Source organism: Lutjanus erythropterus, chromosome 23 (assembly GCF_056507025.1).
Source record: "Lutjanus erythropterus isolate fLutEry1 chromosome 23, fLutEry1.hap2, whole genome shotgun sequence".
NCBI classification, from domain to species: domain Eukaryota; kingdom Metazoa; phylum Chordata; class Actinopteri; order Lutjaniformes; family Lutjanidae; genus Lutjanus; species Lutjanus erythropterus.
This window is the reverse complement of record NC_139339.1, coordinates 27923963-27945521: the sequence shown is the minus strand read 5'-3', so window position 1 is coordinate 27945521 and position 21559 is coordinate 27923963. Positions and strand designations below refer to the sequence as shown.

Genomic DNA, 21559 nt, shown 5'->3' with positions numbered 1-21559 from the left:
CGGCACGCGTGTGATCCGCGGACCACGTGTGATCATCATAGTTTTACTGTCACTGTTACTTTTGTATAAGTTATAATATGCGAAATCTCAATGCAGAGTTACAGTGAACAGACAGGACAGATGCTGCTGTGTGCAGCGCATCTCTGTAAAGAGCGACTGATTTAAAAGCCGTCACATCACCTTGAGTGAAATCCAGACCATAACTTTTTTCACTGATGTAACTATGCTATCACCAAAGAAACAGATCATAAAACTGTGATGTTCATTGAAACTTTGGTGATATCAGCTGTCTTAACTTCTACACAGCTCCTCTCTGCTCACCGGTGCAGCTCTGTCTCACCCCGTCTGTGACACAGTGTGTCTACTGATTGATCATGACTTCTAACCAATCAGATGTGCTGCTGCAGGCGGGACATTGAGCCAGACTACAGAGCGTAGTTGTGTATTATACTGTACAGTCTGTATGATCTAATATATGTGTAGTATATACAAAGTACAGCACTGAATAAGTTTGAAGTTTTTAATATTATTACCATTATCATTACTATTATCATTATTATTACATTACATAACTATGGTGATAATTACAGACAAAGATTAGAGACAAGTGCATTTTTAAAATAATTTAACCCTAATCCCACCACTTTTTTCTTTTTTGCTGATCCGAAAAACGATCTGATCCGTGACTCAAAACCGTGATAACGATCCGTGAGCATCCTGTGTGTGTGTGTCTGACTCTGCACACACCTCTCATAAGTTATAGCTGCTAGTTAACCACACACAGCGTGCTGAGAGGAAAAAGTATGTCAGGCCTCTTTTTGTGTCTATGTTTCTTTTGTCGTGGGCAAAGTGCATTAGAGAGATGTATCATTTTACTGTCAAGTGAGTTGCAGTGTTTTTCCTATGTTTCTAGAGACAATGAGGCATAGGCTATTATTTCACTAAAACTATGCAATGTACATGCATAGTCACATAATTTTGGACTATTACAGTATAAATACAACAACAATAACAATAATAATTAGAAGAATTTGAATTGTGATTTTCTCAACCTCTCATTTAAACATATCAGTACTTGTTTCTAACATTTGTATATATACACACAAATTCAATATAATATGCATAAATATAAAATATATAACTTTTATAACCTTGCTGTCTTGCGCAAAGTGGATAGTCAAACTGAATAAAAGCACAAATACATTTAAATACATGATTTCTATATCATTTAATTATTTTTTTACTTTATTATTAGCACTACAAATAATAAAGGGCAGATTATGAACCAGCACTATGGAGCAAATTCGTGGCCCCCTTTTAACTTTGAGCACCTGCCCCTCCAAAGGTCTCTGCACGGCCCTGGATTGTACTGAAAGCTTATATTAATTAAACCTTTATTGAGTGTGTGTAAGCATGGTCAGATGCACAGAACATTGTGTTGTTTAAATGAGTGTAGTCATGACTTTTGTCTCTTTGGACACAAGAGGTCAGTGTTGACCTTCTGCTGATCTTAACACTCCAGTAATCACAGACACTGCAGCTTCGTAAAAACATAGTATTTTAATAAATATAAATACTGCAAAATACAAATGTAACATGGCAATAACAAAAATATATATTACAAGTAACACTGTAAAAATAGACACAAAAAATACATCTTTTTTTTAGTACTCATGCAGCCATCAGTCTCTTTGTGAAGTGCATTGTGCCTATGGCATCAGACAACAGTAAACTACTTAATTAGTAAATGTTCCTTCATATTTCTGTCTGTCTCCTCAACCACAAGCATTCAGAGAAATAAATTAATAACAAACATATAAAGTCTTTTCAAAGAATATCCCAGTCAATCATGTTTCCAATATCTGTCTATGTTAAATCTGTGTGTCTGGTTGTAATAAAGACATTATAAATAAATATATGAGTCAGAGGAAGTTATGTGGAGTCTGCAGGTGTGTGTGTGTGTGTGTGTGTGTGTGTGTGTGTGTGTGTGTGGTCGTCATGTGTAGTATGAGTATAAGCAGCAGTAGTCACACAGTGGAATGAAGGCATGTCCTCAGTGGGTTCTTATTGTTGAGGCTGGTTGAACTGACCCATGAAGAGAACAGCACCTGAGCACAGGAGGGAGAGAACGTTAGATACAGCGCACACACACACACAGCGGACCTGGACCACCCAGCTGAATGTAAGACGGCATTTCAAATTCAACTTTAATGAGGGTGTTACCTGTGGGTTTGTGCTGGATGAGGAAGAGGAAGGGTCGGTCCAGGGTGATCTCTTCCACTGCCATACGAGAGAACATCACAGCCGCTAACAGAGGGAAGAAATGAAGGACAGGTCAGTGTCTGTGAGCTTTGCAGGGGCCCTGTTTAGGGGCCCCATTATTATTTTTGTCTGAAGTACTCCTGAATACAACCAGGCCCCATCTTTTTTTATTCAACACTAACTATATTTAGGAATATCTGCCATATTATATGCTTAAAATGATCTAAAACAATAAAGGCTTTAAAGGGATAATTCACCCATAAATGAAAATTCAGTCATTATCTACTCACTCTCATATTGATTGAAGGTTGGGTTTAGTCTTCTAGTCCACAAAACAGTGTTGCACAATATCCCAAAATGTGTAAATGACTGGTGACCAGCTTTCAAGCCGAAAAAACATGCATGCATACGTGAATGTGGCACCAAGCTAAGGATCTACCGTAAAGATTCAGGTTTAAAACATGTAAATGACGTCTTTCAAGTCAAACCTAAAATATCGGGCCTTTAGGAGACTTGGATTACAGCAGGCAAGCAGTATGGAGGCATTTGTTTTTTGACAAAAACTGGTCACCATTTACTTGGTGTAAATGGTGTATTACTGTTTGGAAGAACTCCAGCAGTGTTTTGTGGACTTAAAAACAAAAATCGACCTTAAATCGGCCTGAGGGTGAGTAGATAATGACTGAATTTTTTTGGGGGGAAGGGGGTTGAACTATCAATTTACAACTGTGTGGCTCTTTAAAGTACAGGGTCACAAATGATGTAATTATGATGGCGTATATTCTCAGACCAATTATTACCATTGCTTTTTTAAGTTCATCCTACCTGTTGCTGATGCTCCCTTGGTTCCTCGCTCATTCACCTCGATCTTCACTCTCTGCAGAACCTTTGACACACACAGCCTCTCATCAGCTGGAAGGATCAAACACAAGAACATTAGATACATAGTTCATCTGGATGCACTTTAGGCTTAATTATTGTAGTTCTTACATGTTTTTATTAGTATGGAAATAATGGCAGGATAGATTGATTGCCAATAACTCCCAAGATAACATATATGACTGTACCAGTGTCAGGGGTAGTGACACTGATGTTAAACATTTCAGCATGCTAAACTACTTGGTTAGGTTTAGGAGAAGATCATGTTTTGGGTTAAAGTAAGTTGAAGCAACATGGGACAGCTCCTGAGTGGAAGTGCATTTGTTTGAGCCATCCATCCACCCTGACCTCCTCTCACTCTTAATACTTCTAATTAAGAAGTATTACTGCAGCCACGAGAGGTCACCGTCTACAAATACTGGTCATAATAAGCTTTACAGATGATTTGCTGCAAGGATGGTCTGCTAACCCCAAAAACTAATGATTTCAGATTGTAGGTGATTCTTACCATCCTTTGCACCCCTTTTAGTTTCTATATAGGAGCTTAACTTACTGGTGATGCGTGTGAAGTCAGCAGTAGCCAGGTTGAACATGTCTCCCAGGCCCATGCTGAGCAGAGCTGTCTTCAAATCCATGTCAGAGTTCAGAGTAAACCTGCAAAATCACACACAGATCATCAGTTTTCATCCTGGTTTATTAAGACTGGCAGCCACACAAATTAAGTCAGATCAGTCTCATTTGTGTGGTTATTTCAGGGCAGTTTTTATATAGACTGTGCTCTTCATAATATTATTGACAGAGACTCAACAGTTCCCACTAAGGAGACAGTGATGAGGAAAAACTACCTGACTCAAGCATCAATATGGCACAAAGAACCAGAAAACTACACCTAATCATTTTTGAAATCTTTTAACATTAGCTGTGTGTCTACAGTGTGACCCTCTGTCCCTCACCTGGGCAGGGCGAGCTGTCTCTTGACGTTCCTCAGCTCCGCTCTCCACTGATGAATCCTCTGGCTGGTCAACTCAGCACTGAGCATGCTCAGTGGAACTTCAGGCTCGATGGGTGACACCAGGAGCATGCTCAGTGAGTCACCCTCGTATGGGACCTCAATGATGTCATAGTCCACCCCATCGGCCGACACAAACTCGCCTGAGGATTAAGAAGAAGGATCAGTTGTCATCTTTGGGAACAAACTTATCAAACATAGATAAATGAGAGCACCAGCTCAGTGTGTTGGACGTACCGTAGTTGAAGCGGTTGGTGAGTCTCATCATGTGGACAGGCACAGAGCTTCCATTAGCACAGTGGAACATCCTCTCCTGTGTCAGTTTGGGGTCGAAGGGAACCTTCCAGATGCCCTGAAAGTGGAGAGCGTTCAGCAGGACCAGGCGGGTCTCATCAGTCAGAGATCCAGATGCCAAGAACTCTGGGATGGCACCTACACAAGAAAGCAGAGGTCACAAAGGAGTTCTCTGGAGAAGTGTGCGGATGACGTGCTGTCATCGGGGTGGTGTGAGCACTTACCTGCAGTGTGGTCTGACACCCAGGCGTTGATGACACTGACGGCCTGCTCTGGATTGGTGAAGTCTACCTGGTTGGGGTGGGTCTGGAAGGCCTTGGCCAGGGCTCGGCGGTATCCCTTCTCCAGGCTCATCTTCCTCTCCACCATGACCCCGCTGGCTGTCTCTACTCCCTCCTCACTGGACACATCCCGCTGCAGCAGACGCTGCTGCCGAGACATCCCTCGCTCTGCAAGAGAGGAGAATGTTTTCTTTTGTGAGCCTGTACATCGTCATCACTTGGTTTTGCATTTCCTAACAGAATCCTCACATCATCTTCTGTTGATCTACATATCACTCACCTTGCAGGGAGAAGCTCATGGCAGCAGTTAAGGCCTTGCGGGTGTTTCCAGCAGCACCGAGCTGAGCCATGGCCAGGACGGAGGCCACACCGTATGGGGACAGGACCAGGTTCTCATCTGCAGAGTTCTGAGCCAGCTGCGAGAACACCTTCAGGCCAAAGTCAGTCTGTTTATCCTGCAGAGAGCCCAGGCCCGCTCTGCTCAGGGTCAGCAAGATGAAAATATACACGCAAAGCATCCTGGGAAAAAGAGAAAAGAAAGTTTTGATTATTTTATCTAAAAAAAACTTTTCTAAAACTTCTTTTCACCTTATCCCACAAGAGAGCAAAATACACTGAATGGAGCATCAGGACAAAGTTTTGTAAACTTTTTGCCCATTTGTTCTTCAGGGAGGAGGAAAAAAAGTGAATCTGTGGGAAACAATATGCTCCACATGTTTGCAAGCGTATCATGTCTGCTTCTTATTAAAAAGGAACAGTGGGGAGAAATTCCCCCACATGTCTTCAATCAAACTCTGGGACTTAGGAAAGAAAGGAAGGACATTTAAAGCTTCCAGAAACGTATAAATGAAAATTTCTCAGAATAAATTCTACTTTAATACTACTACTTTTTACTTTTTAAATACTTTTTTAATACATCCTTTTTAGCTCACTTGTTTTTCTATTTTCTGTTTAATACTGTGTTTTATTTGCAGCATTATTATCATTTTTTATTACTTCTTTTAGTATTACTGTTGCTGTTATTATTATTGTTATTACTACAATAATTTCTATTATTATTATATACTGTTAGCCAGTAAACAGAAGATTAAATAGTACCAGAAATGATTCCATATCAGAGAAAAAAAAGTAAAATCTGTTGTCTTAAGTCAAGTAGGTTGGAAGCCTCTGATTCCTCTGATTGAATCCATCAATTAAATGTTCAGTCTATTCCAGTGACCACTCCAGTGAGCTCTGTCTCTGTTATGTAAGGCCTACATCTGTCCAGGTCCTACTGTAGCTACCATAAATCTGTCTACGATTTCATTTTAAATTGTTTATTTGACCCTGATTCTGTGAGGACAGGTATGTAGCCACTGACTTTGCAGCTATATTGTGTAACTAATAAGTGTGTGAGCGTGTATGACTAATGCTACATTCACACCGGTGTGTTAACTGGAAACTCTGTGAGTGTGTCAGTAACATTGGTTTTCCACCGCAGGCTGCATCAATAGTGTGTACTGTACAGCATTTATAGCAGCAGCATTGCAGACCTGGTTCTGGTCCTGCTGTTTGCATAAGCATTCATTCTGAACTCTGAGCCCTGAATAAACATGCCTCACTGAACTACACACACATGTGAACCACACACAGCCTGGTTTCCCAGTTTGGTGCTTTATTTTAACAAGTGAAGCCACATTGAACAAGCTGAATGTGACTGTTTATGTCTTGTGTGCTGTTCAAGCTTTAAACACTGGGTTTCTATCCTAAACATCTTTCAAATCAGCTACACTTTGGTACTGCTCAGTGTTAACATTAATACATCTAGTTTAATCTAGTGTAATCTAGTCTAATCACTACTCCATCAAAAAAAAAAAAAAAAAAAAATAGTTGAGACAACTTAAAAGTTCAAGGCAACGCTCTGCAATAGATTTTGAAATAAACTTTACAGGGCTGGCTGACCTATAATCTTTAGTTGAGATAACTTAATTTTTGTCTTTATATAAATTTGAATCTTTGAATTTTTAGAAACTAAATCTTTTTTTTTTTTTTCAAAATTGGTCGCAAAGAGCTGAAAACCTGATTTTTTTTTTATAGTGTCTGAAAAATTAAAACCCAAAGCTTTAAATTTATCTAAAGAAGAAAAGTAAATTATCCCAAACAAACATCAGTAGTTTAAGAATTTGAGTTTGGTTCAAAACTCAAAAATCTATGAATCTATTGTCTGTTGCAGTCTGAGTTTTCTCAACTTTTTTCATTTTTACAGTGTATAATTTGAAATGAAAATAATGGCACATGTGTTCTCTTAATTCTGTAATTGTGTTGTATCCACATAGTTTGTACTAAATAATGTACATTTAAGTTATCACATTCATTTAACAGAAATCAGTTGAATCAATCTGTTTTGTTGCTCAAAGATGGCTATATTCTGATGCTTGTGCATCTTGTATTTAATCATAACGTGACTGTTATATACTTGATTCTGATTGGTCAATTACAACATTCAGCAGTCTGCTATTTCTGAATCATTTCAGCTGCTGTGAATAGAAGACTGTTGCTAGGGACACACTTCTGATCATAAATTCACAGGACTTCATAAAGGCAATAAATAAAACATCTAGTGTCAGATTATTTTTTCAGTAAGTAGCCGTGCAATACGTGGGATAATGTACACTGAACAGGTCATTATTGCAGAATAAATCCTGACACGAAGTGGTACATTATCCTTTGTCTGTTGTATGTAAAACCTAAATGCTTACAGTAACTATGTTAATGTAGCCACTTTTATAATGCCACCTCAGTAGAAATGATGGCAGTAATGCACAAACCACTGGAATCTGAGCATTTTTATCATTCCAGGCAGACTCTATCACAATTTATCTTAAATCTGGGCTATAATTAATGCTAGGCTCTGTTCTTATTTGGCACACTCTTAATGCTGTAATGCAATATTTTAAATCTTCTTGAGATAGATTTGCACTTAATGCTTTACAACTGTTATTTTTGATAAACCTTACTCCTTGTGATGTGGTTTTAACAAATCATATTAGTGTAACAGTCCTGTACGTAACACATCAATCAAATTTAAGACATTTTGAGAAAAATTCTGCCAGTATATTTATATTATATTTGCAGATATAATTAAAGCTCTAAGGTGTCATTCTTACCTTGTGGTTGAAGTGTATCAGATGTAGTGATGAAGTGCAGTAGGTCTTTGTTTCAGCTTCAGTCTCCTTCACTGCTGCTGCTCCAGTATGAATGACTGAATGACTTTCTTTCTTTTTATAGCATTGAGTTGCACGGTCTGAAGCCCCGCCTCCCACCACACCTACGCACTTACACACACACAGAAGTCATTAGAGATGATGATGTCATCTGACTCTGTCTGGACAGGCTTCCTTTTCATGAACACACACATCCACCCTCCCTCCCTCTCACTCTCTTCTCTTGTCTGTTGTCTGCCCAAAACATGACACAGCATATGGAAAGTCACTTAAGTGTTTTCTCTGTCTTGTTCAAACACATACACATATACACACACATACACCAAGCATATAACAGGATATTTTCACACTATTACAACACACCAACATATCACCTACTACTGTTTATCTTGTTATAACATCAAACTTTTCATGTTATAACATGATATCTTCTATGGTTATAATGTACTAAACAGGGACTGGAATTGAGAACTGGTTCCAAACTGTCCTTATCAATGCTGTCATGTTTTTGTGAAAGTTGTGCATCATTGTGCAACAAGAAGACGTGATTGAGGAGAGGAAGAAATGGTCCAAAGTGTGTCTTCACTTCTCAAAGAAAGATGACAACAGTCCTGTTGTACTGTCCGTGACATGACCTTTTCAAGTAAGGGTGGAAACACCAGCAACGTGCTGAAACATCTCTACTCAACAGGGACTTAATTTCCAGGATTGCTGTGTGTTTGACACTGGCCAAGCAGCATGTCCGTCCCTCAGGACAAATATCCTGTTATGATAAGATTAGCTCTATGCAGATTTTTTTTTTTCTTTAACTCAGAAAACCTAAATGACAACTAAGGCTGTGTACATATTGAAGGAATCAAGACTGAAGAACCAGTTCCAAATTAGACAGTTACGCAGTTAAACAGAGCAGTCTTTGCACATCTGATGCTTTTCTACTCTGTCTTTGCTGCGTTCAGACTCAGAGATGAGTCAGAAAGTTGTGTTGACACTGAAAACTATGTTGGCTTTTTCCACTCAAAAATTGATCAGCAATTAATAAAGAATCTGACCAATAAGCAGAATCATTAATGGCATATGGTATAAATAATACCTTGCCAATTCCCATCTCTAGCAATAACTTCATACGACATTGATAATAATAAAGAAAACTTAAAACTTATCATGTTAGAATGTGAAATGTTTATATTATAACATTAAATTATGAAATTATTCCATGAAATGTTTCATGATAAATAATACATTGTTAAAACAAAAAAGAATTCTAATTATAACATATAATACTTTTCACACTTGGGTCTTGGGTCTTTATATTTAGGAAATTACTCTTATTCTTTTTGCATACCTTTTTTTTATTAATTGGTTGCTCCTAGCTTCACATTATTCTGCATATATAAATACAGAGTGTATATACAATGGGGCTACTATAGTGATAGATTTAAATGTCACTCTTCACACTGAAAACACTTGTTGTCAAAGCAAACTCACCATCAGCTCCATTCATAAGCCGTCCTGGAGCTTTGAAGAATTTGCTCTGCAGTTGAGATGTCCAAGCTGTGCTTAGAAAAAAAAATGTAATCATCTACAATTGCATTCCAACTGAGCAAACTGCATCTGTTGATGAAGATTATGTGATGAACAGCTACTAAATGGATATTGAAGTGAGATTATTTTATCAAAAGTCACATGATAAACCAGCTGTACTCAGCTAACTGGTGTCATCTTGAATAAACGTCCAGCTACACCACTTAGCCATCATGTCACTGATAAAATGTATCATGACTGATTGATATTGAGACAAATGATCCAAAACTAGATCCACAAAGGTATCCACACAATCTGATCTAAAATATTATTAGGCCAGACTATCATTATGATTTTTATTTTATTTAATTCCAGTTATGTTGGCTGAAAATTTTAGGTTGCTATATAACTTCTTCTGTGAACATTCATACACTACAATCAGGCCAAAATACCTGAAAATCACATTATTTTGCTACTACTTATTTTTTGCCTTTTTCTGTACTTTCTAATGCTAATCTTACTTTGTAAATGTTAATGCAACACACCATTTCAGAGATTTTGTTGTGCTTGCTTTCAGTTCTTGACTCTTTGACCTTTGATGCAAGATATAAAAGTTGCTGTAGACATGTACAGTCCCCAGTAGATGACCCCATATGTGTTTGGTGACCTCCTGAACCTTTGTTCAGAGCCCTATCAAGTCAAAATGTCCACTTTTACCCAAGAAATAGCTGAGTCTAATGGGCAGGTTGCCAGGAAATGCACTGAGCTCAACACACTCTGATGCTTACAAGAGGATGAGCTCCTTTTTTAAAAATATTTTCTTCGTTATTTTTACCACCACGCATAGCACTTTGTTTTTACATGTACAACATGAATCAAGTTTTAACATGAGCTTATCTGTCACACAGTAACTGTCATGACTCTCACTTTGAGGGGGGGTGACACACTGAAATACCAAATTTGGTCATGGCTCCAAACATTCCTTATCCCACTACTCACCAGGCATCTGGTAGACAGGACAGAGATGGGAATTAACACACTTTTTCCAAGTCTATCTGGAATGAGGTCTCTGGCGGACCCACAAAAATCTTAATTGAAGCCACTTTTTTCATAGAAGTTAAACTGCTAAGCCATTAAGAGCCTCCTGAATCTGACACGCCTTAGCTGCCTCAGCTCTGGTCTGTTTGATTTGTTTGTCTTCAGTTAAAAAAAATGAACGGAAGTATCAATTTCTTGAGATACTGGGTTGGAAGGATTATTGTTGAATTTGGTATCCACAGATATAATGTATGTTGTTAGGACTATAGAATGGAAACTAAACTTAAAAGTGAAATGAAAAATGCCTTTTTAACCTTTTTGGGTCACATCCCTGGTCAGACACACTTTTCAATCAGTACATAGCCCCAGGCTAAGTTAGCTGTTAGCCCTTCACACCAGTAAAATCCTGGCCCATTTCAAAGTGGCTAACCCTGACTTTAGCCTTGGGCTTGTTGGCCCTGCTCTGGAGCAGGGTTAGTCCCATGTTTGTGGGGTTATCCCCAGACAATCACCTGAACTCAGGGCTAAAAAGTACCATTGTGAAATGAGGTTAAAAGATCAAAGACTGAATTGAAAACATCAAAGACTGGCTAATCTTTGGGGTTTTTCACATTCTTGTACTATATTTATATATATGTATTCTCCATTCTATTCTTAGTGTCTGAGAGTTAACCCTTGGCTTACTTAGCCCCTTTTCACACACAAATTGTTAACCCAGGGTTAAGCTAAGCCCAGGGCTCTATGATTCACACTGCCCTCCTAGCTCTGGGTTAAAGCTTTTGTACACCACAAAGGTTTTGCGTTCATCTTCTTCTTCTAATTGTTTAGCCCTGCATCACACTGGCAGCTTTTAGTCCTGGGTTTATTTGATTTTCAGGGGATAACCCCGCAAACCTGGGGCTAACCCTGCTCCGGAGCAGGGCCAGCCAGTCTTAAGCTAAAGTCGGGGTTAGCCCACTGTAGAATGTTCTAGGATTGTGTCAGTGTGAAAGCCCCCTTAGCCTGGGGCTAACTGCTCTCTTAACATTGGGGCTAAATGCAGTGTGAAAGGTCCTTTCAATCTTTTCACTTCACTTGCTGTATCTACAGATATTTAAACATGCAGAGCTAGTAAAACGGCAGGGTGAATCATATAGACCTGGGCTTAGCTTAACCCTGGCTTAACAATGTGTGTAAAAAGGGGCAAATTATCCCAGGGTTAACTCTTAGGCCAGGGTTAAGGATAGCCCCATTCAAATTAAATTCCTTCCAACATTTATTTTGATGGGTTGATTTTCTTTTTTGCCTTTATTTGATAGGAACAGCTGAAGAGAAGAGAGGAAAGGGGGTAGAGAGAAAGAGAACCAGGTCAACTCTTAGGCCAGAGTTAAGGGTATTCACTCTGAAAAGAGTAAAAATAAAAGTAACTACAGTAATGTTTTCTTTAAGTGATTGCAGTTCTTGTGGTGAGGAAAAGCTGTTGTAATCATTTTCCAAAATTGTGTAATCTTGCCTCATACTCTCACTGCTGTGGTTTGGTGTCTGATATAAGATTTCAGGCTAAACCACTCCAGTCTCAGAAACAGCTGAGTGCTTACATGTAGTCAATACTGTGGAAATTCTCTGTAATTGCCTGGAAGTAACTAAGCCTTCAGAGTAAAACTCATGCAATATGTGGTGAGGACTTAAATAAAAGGTATTGTGTCAGTTCTGGCTGCCTAGAGAAGACAGGCTGTGTCAACTGTGTCCACAAAGACATTTGAAGACAGAGCAACATATCCTGCTACACTGTAGCAAACATGATGATATTAGGACAAAGTTCCTCACAAAAGTGAAATATAAACTCAAAGATTTCGATACACTATTCAATCTGTTGCCAGCGTGGAGACAGAAAAAAATAGTTTTGTCATAGAAAACTGACATGATAATTCTGGCTGGGCTAAATCGTCAATGTCTGCGAGAAACAAAAGTGAGACATTAATAAGATTATTCAGTCCCTCCAAGAAGTTGTAATGTTGTGATCACAACAGTTAATACAAAGTCAGCTAATCCCCATGAATTCTGAAAACTTTTCTGCAAATTTGATCAATTATTTTAGTTTCCCATGAGTTTCAGCAATCATAGCAGTCCCCCATGCTAAAATCATACTTGTACATCTTGATATACCGACTCATTGTTCTATTATTTAGTATTTTGTTGTATTTTTTAGACATATATAATTGTTATTGTGATTGATTTATAAACGCTCTGTGCACTTACAATTTTTGTTTGAGCTCCAAAACGATTTTTTGGTGGACAACCTGCCAAGTGAACTTCAGAATTTACATTTAAAGCAGATTTTGTTAGAATTTTGTAATAGAATTAGAATTAGAAACCCTATTTTTAATGAATTATACAAAAAAAACCTATTAAAATAATTTCAAAATCACAACTTCTTTTGCAGTTTTTCGCTTAGCCCCACAATTTCTTTGCAAAAGACACCTAAAAACATTGCAACACACATCACAAATTTTTAGAAAAGCTGCTGTGAAAGCAGCCATTTTAGATCTTCACCCAAAAAATCCTGTTCAGACCGACACACCTGTCTCACTATAACATCAAAGAAAGGGACAAACCCAGTCTATAAAGTGAGATGACTGCCCTGATCTCATTGTCTTCTGTCTTTTATCTGTCTTCATGCAGAGACAACTGTGTGTCTCGGGGTCATATTTATAGGCTCATTTACACTGTCTTGTTCTTTGTACTTGTCTTGTTTCTTAAAGTCTAATGGTTTTGGTTGTGTATCGTGGTGGCTCTGTGTGACTGTTGTTGCACTTAAATTGCCTTGTTAAATTACATAATATAACTATTTTATTATCAAGCTTAAGAAGCTGCAGTTACCACTAATACCTTTGAAATGTGAGCGCATGAACAAACACAACCACACAATAACAGCTGTGACTGATGGCTCGATGACCTCATGAGTTATTTATGGAGGTTTTTGTTTCTCGTCTGTTCTTGATGTACAAGTCATCCTGCTGTTTGTTTACACAGTGTTGCCTAATATGTTCTGTTCAGAGGCAGCAACACATCTTTTCACTGTAAAATCCCCCACAACCCCTGAGGACTTGGTACATTCCACATATGGCTGTGAATGGAAATTTGGCTTGTACCACCCACCCACTTCTCTGTGGGGGCTTCGGGAACATGGGAATCAACTGTTGCCAAGACAACACACAACATCACTACATACAAAGACTCGTGTTATCACTGTCACCGACATAATGCATTTCCTAGCCCCTTACCTTAACCCAACCCATCACATCTAAGTGCCTAACCCTAACCCAACCCTGACCTAAATCTAAATTTAAGACCAAGTCTTAGCCCCCCAAAAAACCTTCAAAGTGTGTACAAAGCCAGTGTGACCCCAGACAAGTGTAGTGGACTTCTTGGGATCCATCAGGAATCCATCTTGCCTGGTTCCAAGTTATCCTTCCAACTTCAGAGGGACCACTGGCAGCTACAGGCATAGTTTTAGGTGCACTGAAGCGAGTCACAAAAGTTACGTAACTTGTTATGTAGGTAATTAAGCAGGGCTAGCTCGTATGGGGTTTAACAGTAAACAGGATGGTGTATCGGCCAGGACACAGGAATGATGATGAGGAGATGTAATGACTCAACTTCACATATCACCCAAGTTACTTGACTCGAGTGCATGAAGGCTAACGCTTAGCACTGCCGTTAGCTTGAACTCTCGCCAGTAAGCTAGATCATGAGCAACGTGGCTACATTGAGATTATCGCTCATTACAACAGACTAATTAACATACATTAACATAAATCAACGGGCACTTACTTTTAGTCATTAAATCAATACTGGAAACATCAAACGCTGGATTACACAGGAGGAACAAGGCAACAATCGTCAGGTACAGACAACAGGTGACAAAAGGCTAAAACTGTGAGTGGTGCATGCTGAACTGCAGCTCCTCCTCTATCCAAACCGCACCCAAAAGCAACACATATGGGTTAAAGGGGCAGGGAACCAGAATGTCCAGGCCTTTTATACATAACTTTTGTAAGTTAGGTAATATTATGTTACTTACATAGGTATGTACATACGTTATATTATGTTATGAACTTATGTAATGTACTTATTTTATCCCAAATCATGATCTTTTCCTAAACCTAACTAAACAGTTTTTGTGCCTTTATTTTGAAAGTCTACCTAGATGTTGCATATTTATTATTGCTAACTTGTCCACAGATTCTTGGATGTGCAAAACAGATGCTAGCATAGCCAGATGTCTCTCCAAAATGTTCAGTGCTGAAAAAAGGTCTGGCTTCACGCATGCACATTCTGCTACAGGGGTAATAAACAGCCTGCCTAAGCCTAAAATGCAGCGATGGTGCTGCTGCAAAATAATCTCAAGGGGGATCTTGCTTTGGCTGCATATTTGGACATCGGGAGGCGTGCTCTGGTATTAAAATGTCTACATCCCTGCTATAGAAAAGCTAACAGCTGTTAGTTTGTTTGTGTTTGCGCAATTAGCATCCCAGGCACTAATTTGCCATTTCCAGTGTGTTGGTTGCAGCTCTGAGATTGTTCTTGCTTCTCAGGGACCTTGAAAACGTACATAGCAGATGCCGCGAAGCAAGTGGGGCAGAAACAACAACAGTGATGTGTTTTTGTGACTTTACAGTGTAAAACAAAGCAGATTTCAGTCACTCCTGGCAGTACTTTTTGCAGTGTTTTTCCCCCCAGTGTTTGCCTGTGCTGTGATGCTTGATTCAGAGTATTGTGCGCGTGTCAATAGAAAATGGACATTTCATTCAATCACAGTATTGCTTTTGGATACTTTTATAGATTGATCTCACATGATGAGAAAACATGTGGCTCATCTAACCACAGCGACTGAATTAGCAGCTGTCATTGAAACTTTACTGATCAAATATGCTGACGAACTTTTCTTTTGTCTTAGAGGAGGAAAACCTCTTTCAAAAAATAAAGTACTTAGCAACTCTGTATTTTGCTTCCTGAGGCTAAATATTTGTGTATTTCTTTTTGTTGTGCTTCTGTTAAAAAACAACAACAAACATTTACACACATCCGTTGCCAAGGAGAAAAAGTCGAAGAAACATGGAAAGGACAGTGAGCACATGATGTGCTATAAATAAGAGAAAAGGGAATTCCCTGTTTCACTCGCTGACCCTTTGACTTGAAGTTTGGGCTTGGTTGGTTTTAGTGTTTGTGTTTCCTTCTGTGTTTGAGTTGCGTGCTCAGTCTAACATCCAACCATTAGAATACACCTGAAAAAACACACTGAAAATATGCACTGAAACAGAAAAAAGACTTCACATGTGATAAGTGTCTCATCAGACCAGTCTGAACTGGTCCATTTTATTTGTATCAGCAATAAAATATTGTGTTGCTGCAATCTCTTGTGGCTAACTGTGAGGTGTTTTACTATAATCATGGAAACTACAGGCTACTCATCAGACCACATGGTCAACAGTCCTGTCTTTGCACTTTTTCTGATTTCAGAGAATATGCGATGAAATGGCAGGACAACACAAACAATGTTTGCCTCTTATCTGCCTTTATTTGTTTCAAGTAGGACAGACACAGTGTTACTATACTATGTTATAAAGACTTCCTGTAAACCTGTTCATGTAAGTTATTTATAACCCCCAACCCCTATAAGGCAAACATTTCATGCCAGTATCACAACACTTTGTGAAATAGTAACAAATATAATCTATAGATTTGTGTACGCAAATTGTCAATATTTTCCATGACAGTCAGAATGACCTTTAAAGTAATAAGTAGTAATGTAGGATAAAGGGTGAATAAGACGAGGCTGATTGGTCAAACACAGGACTTCCACACAGGAGACTGGGGTTTGGTTGCAGTGTGAGACCAAAGGGCTTTTCACGCTGCACTTAGCCCAGTGACGCGCGGTGAGGTTCATGGCTGGTGAGGCACTGACTCTTTCAGAATCAGATTTAGAAATATATGAACCCAACAGAGTAGCTTATTCACCATTTGATTGGCAGCAGTTAGCAGGTTATGCTTTATATCTCATATCAGCATTACGTGACGCATATTTAAGTTAAGGTCAGCCCCCCAATCTTGAGACAAAGCAGGAAAAAATACAGTTGTCAAACAGCAATAGTCTAATAAATTTAATTGGCATTTGAATTTAAAGGAAAATAAAGTCATAGAATGCTGCTATATTATTCTTAGTATTTGATTTTCATGCATACTGGAATGTGTTTTGACGATTTTATGTGTTGCTGGCCGAGCACAACGAGCACTTTAATTAATTAGTTAGCGAGCACAAAGAGCCATTATTCATGCACTTAACTTTTTGCTCTACCATCTGAATGAGACACACAACACGATGTCTGCCACCAACTCTGTGTGGAAATACTTCAAAAGATACTTACTCTTCAGCTGCACAGTAGCAAGAAGACTCTCTAAGCTCACGAGTGTCACTTCCATGAGGCAAGAGTATTGCCTGCCTCACATCGTGCCCTTTTACTGCAGTTTATGATCGATCAGTGAGACTAAATATGTTACACACATCAGCTAGACTATGGAAAGTCAGGGCGTATAATAAAAGTTTTATTTTTATTACCATATACCATTTTATTGGCGACATACAGAGAGACAGCAACACGCTCTAATTGCATGGCACGCCAGCACAGTTTGTGAGGGATTGCGCAATCCAAGGTGAGGCTCAGCTCGCTGGTGCCACACCGCGCAACTCTTCCCTGTATTTGAACGGGAAATGCAAAAATTCAGTGATTTTGAATTTAAAAAATTATCAAAATTGTTGGAATTGTATGGAGAATAAATTTATAATACAGATCAGTGGGCAAATATCAACATTTATTTTATTTTATCTTTTTTTTTTCTTTCTTTCCATGACCGCACATCACTGACTTAGCCCCAGGTTAATAGAAGTGTTAGCCCCAGGTTAAGAACTCTCTTAGGTAGCTAAGAGAGCTTTCACACCAGGACAATCCTGGCCCATTCCAAAGTGGGCTAGCCCCAACTTTAGCCTATGGCTTGCTGGCCCTGCTCCAGAGCAATGTTAGCCCTGCATCTGTGGGGTTATCCCCAGAAGATCAGCAAAACCCAGGGCTAAAAGCTGCCAGTGTGAAACATGGCTAAAAGAAAGGAATAGTCACGGAACATTCTAAAATGTTCACTTGAGCTGGTGTACCAACAGGCATGTCAACCAGTCACCTAAGTTAGCCCAAAATAAACTCTCAGCACAGGGCTGAGAATATGCCCTTTTAAGAAGCAGTAGATATTTGAACCCAAACCACAATTTTCTCCTACCCAAGAGGGCTTTACACACTGCATATTCTTAGACCTGGGCTATCCTTAGCCTTGGGCTAAGAGGTAGCTCTGGGCTAACTTAGCCCCATTTCTCACACACACACACACACACACACACACACATACACACACACACACACACACACACACATGTTCAGGGTTAAGCTAAGTCCAGGGCTATATGATTCAAACTGTCCTTCTTCTAGCTCTGATTTAAAGACTCTGTACACTCAGGCAGGTGTTGTACGTTCACTTGGCTGATTATCTTCCTCCTCTAATCTTTTAGCCCTGTTTCACACTGGCAGCTTTTAGCCATCAGTTTAGTCAATTTTCAGGGTATAACCCCGCAAACTCAGGACTAACCCTGCTCAGGGCTTTTCACATTGCATTTGCAGGTTAAGAGAGCAGTTAGCCACAGGCTAAGGGAGCTGTTAATGCAGGGTTAAAAGAGCTTTCACACAGGCACAATCCTGGCATGTTCTGAGTGGGCCTGCTCTGACTTTATCTTAGAGCTACCTGGCCCTGCTCTGGAGCAGGGTTAGCTCTAAGTAAGGCCAGCCAGAAGAAGGGCAGTGTGAATAGCCCTGGGCTACGAATGTGCAGTGTGAAAAGCCCTATATATATATATATATGCTCATAAAAATAATAATAATTTACCCAGCAAATTAGTCCTGCCTAAGATTGTCAAGAACTGCTGATGTGTAGAGTTTTACAGAATAATCCAGTGCTGATTTTTTTGGACTGTGCTGGCCACCAACTTTTATTTGTATTTGAACATGTGATGGTCTCTCATCAGACCGCTCTGAACTGGTGACATTTGTATTAGCAACTAGTTCTTGCACAGCAGTGACTACAGCTCACTGATGGTTACTCTGAATGACCATCAGAGCACATGACTAACAATCAGCAGCAACTCAATGAATGTTCATTACCAGTCAGATATCTGACAGAGACCATAGCTCATATCATAGCTTTTCAGTGCAAGTTGATGACTCACTAATAAAAGTACAGTTCACCCCAAAATGAGGCACTTGTGTCATGAGTGTGCACTGACCTTGAATAGTGGTCTTGAAAGTATTTTGAACTGTCACCTCATTTTAATCTTAACCTAATATCTTTTATTAAGTCTGTCAGAAACATCTATTGACACTCAAAACCGGTCTTTTAGGTGCATTCACACCTAACCTGTCTCTTTGAACTTACTTGCCTATTTAGTTTGTTAACTAAGGTTTGTGCCCTCCCACCTCACAATTTTATCACTCTTTAACAATAACTGGGGGTAGAACTGCTGAAAAGGGTTTAAAAGTTGAATACTAGTGAAATAAAGTTTAGCAGGATAGAATCAGCAAACTTTTGGAACAACTTTATTAGAGACATACAGCTTCATCATACTTATTTTAACTATAAAAATAAGTTGCAGACTAACATGTATAGTGTAGGAATTAAAACTGTCCTATTATACTGAACCTGCACTCTAAAGAAATTTACATCAGTTTGACTTATTTTTGTGTGTGTATGTAAAAAACTAATAAGATAATAAAAACATAAGAAATTGCTGTAGTTTTATGTAAGAATGTGACACAGCTGTTTTTTGCTCTATTGAGCAAATACAAATTATTTGTTTTGAAGAACTGTTTTGAATTGAATTGAAGACTAAATGTCCTGTGAACATAAAAACATTGAGTGCACATCTTTACAACAATTTTCAAGTTAATTCGACTAACAAAATATATCCTAAGCACAATGTAGCTGTGTTAATTGGTATTGAACTATTGAGGCTATATCAGCCTTATACTTTTTGGTAAAATAAAGTAATTTAATCAAAACTTGACTCAACATAAAAAAAAGTTTTACAAGGGATGAGAGTTTAAGTCAAGTGAGCATGAAATTTCCATGTCATTTTGATAGCCCTGAATATCTGTGTGGGTCAGAGTAGATGGATGGTTCAACACAGCGTGTGACTTTGGTGCATGAGATTTTTCTTTATAGTTGATAGTTTGTTTAACCATGAAGGCCTTAACAGACTGCATATTAATATTACTGTAGCTTAATTAATATAACAGTGTTGCTTCTATGAGTTGTTGGAGTGAAGGACACCTCCTGAGGGTCTGCAGCCACAGCCAGGGTGGAGGATGCTCTCATGTGTTTCTTTGCAAGGTGCTAGTTGCTGTCAGAAAGGTATTTATGCAATTCTGTGGAAACTGCAGAGCCCCTTGTAATGCATGACGAGGAATAAACAGGAACAACCGTGGTTTTGTCAGGTTTTGTCATGTCATGTTAGACAACAGCCAGATGCCTCATGAGATTAAAACAGGAAGTGAATCAGGGGCGAAGAAAGTCACACTTCCTGACTTCCAAGCAGAGACTGAGAAAAAAAATATTATCTTATTTGTGTCTGACATTGTTAGGATGGCAGTATGTTGGAAAAAAACAAGACAGGTTGAATAGACTTGTACTGAGTTGGTATGTATCACAGATGCCAAGGGAGTTCCAGTCAAACATCATCCTCCCCATGTTCTGACAGGTTTATTTAGCTGCTTTCATGTTACCACCCTGCTGAAGGGATGAAAAATCTCTGAAATTGGCTTCAAAGATTGGTGCGTTTCATTTGAAACTGAGCTCTTTTCCTAAACCTACCCAAATAGTTTTCGTGCCTAAACCTAATCAAGCAGTTTTGATGGCTAAACGTAACCAAACTGACTGTTTGAGGGGGGCGTCATGACCTTTAGTGCTGTGTACCCACAGATAGACCTACCTGGTTAAGTTAACTATAATAAATATACATCCAACCTAAAGGCACAAAAACTACTTGGGCAGGTTTAGGAAAAGATTGTGATTTGGACTGAAGTACGTATGTTACTTCAGTAAGTTCATGTATGTAATGTAATGTTCAAACATGCAAACATTCTTTATTTGGATCCCCTATAGCTAACGTTTTTTTTTTTTTTTTTTTTTAAAGTTTCCAGCCAGCGCCAGCAGTTTTGACAAAATTCACAGATTCTTCAACAGCCACAGAATATTCAGGTCTATAGCACTCAAAAAAAACACTTTTCAGACAGAAAACCAGAAAGAGAGATTTTTAAGCAGTATATCGACTTCAGGTTTTTAGTTTTTTCTTTTTTTTTATCACTTCATATTACATGTGTGACGTCACTGTCACTGTTGTGGCCAAGGTTAGCTGTGTGTCTTCCCTGACACCCAGCTGAAACACTCCAGGGACTGGAGTGCTCTCTGCCCTGGCTGTGATGTGAGGCCCAGGGTCTGCGGTGTGAGCAGCCTCGCTGTGTCCTGGCTGCTGTGGAGGTCTGAGGGCTGCAGCAAGAGCGGCCCTATTCTGTGTCCAGGTCACGGTGCTCTCTGCCCTATGGATCTGCAGCTGAGCACAGATTTTTCCATGCTACATAATATCATCTTCATTTACTTCCAATTGGCTGAACTTTGTAGATAACTGAAAAGCTAGCTATTGTAGTAACTGTATTTCATGACACAACAGAAGTTTGTGAGTTCAGCTGTCATCAGATTGATTCTTACATCTCCAACAGTAAACCGTCATCATGAAAAGAGTTCCTATATAAAAGAAAAGGGGAAGTAAAAGTAGGAGCATGTTCTTGAAGGGAAAGGCTGTGGTGTAACTGGTAAATGCATCACGTCACACTAGAAGAATTTATCGAAACCACAGACTCATTCTTGATAAGCGACAGACCATTTCCATGACAAAGAATGACCTGAGTGCACTGTAACATTATTCATGCAGCCTCCTGTTT

The 21559-nt window shown here is 39.1% G+C and overlaps 1 protein-coding gene across 1 annotated transcript; it reads right to left on the bottom strand.

Annotated features, from left to right (window-relative positions):
* Window positions 1-1541: 1541 nt before the first annotated feature.
* serpine1 (serpin peptidase inhibitor, clade E (nexin, plasminogen activator inhibitor type 1), member 1) lies at window positions 1542-7985 on the bottom strand. Its single transcript, XM_084712590.1, has 9 exons — window positions 7872-7985; window positions 5006-5244; window positions 4669-4893; window positions 4388-4582; window positions 4095-4293; window positions 3695-3795; window positions 3088-3174; window positions 2224-2307; window positions 1542-2108 (listed from the first exon to the last, which is right to left on the bottom strand). Exons 2-9 carry the CDS (start codon window positions 5241-5243, stop codon window positions 2065-2067), a joined length of 1173 nt encoding a protein of 390 aa, XP_084568716.1. The 5' UTR covers window position 5244; window positions 7872-7985; the 3' UTR covers window positions 1542-2064.
* Between the last annotated feature and the right edge of the window lie 13574 nt (window positions 7986-21559).

Excerpts from the sequence above, each read along its gene's own strand:
- serpine1 (XM_084712590.1), bottom strand. The coding sequence starts at position 5,243 with ATGCTTTGCGTGTATATTTTCATCTTGCTGACCCTGAGCAGAGCGGGC. Across the intron at positions 4,894-5,005 it reads CATGAGCTTCTCCCTGCAAG|AGCGAGGGATGTCTCGGCAG; the intron begins GTGAGTGATATG and ends CCTCTCTTGCAG. Across the intron at positions 4,294-4,387 it reads CACCAACCGCTTCAACTACG|GCGAGTTTGTGTCGGCCGAT; the intron begins GTACGTCCAACA and ends CTTAATCCTCAG.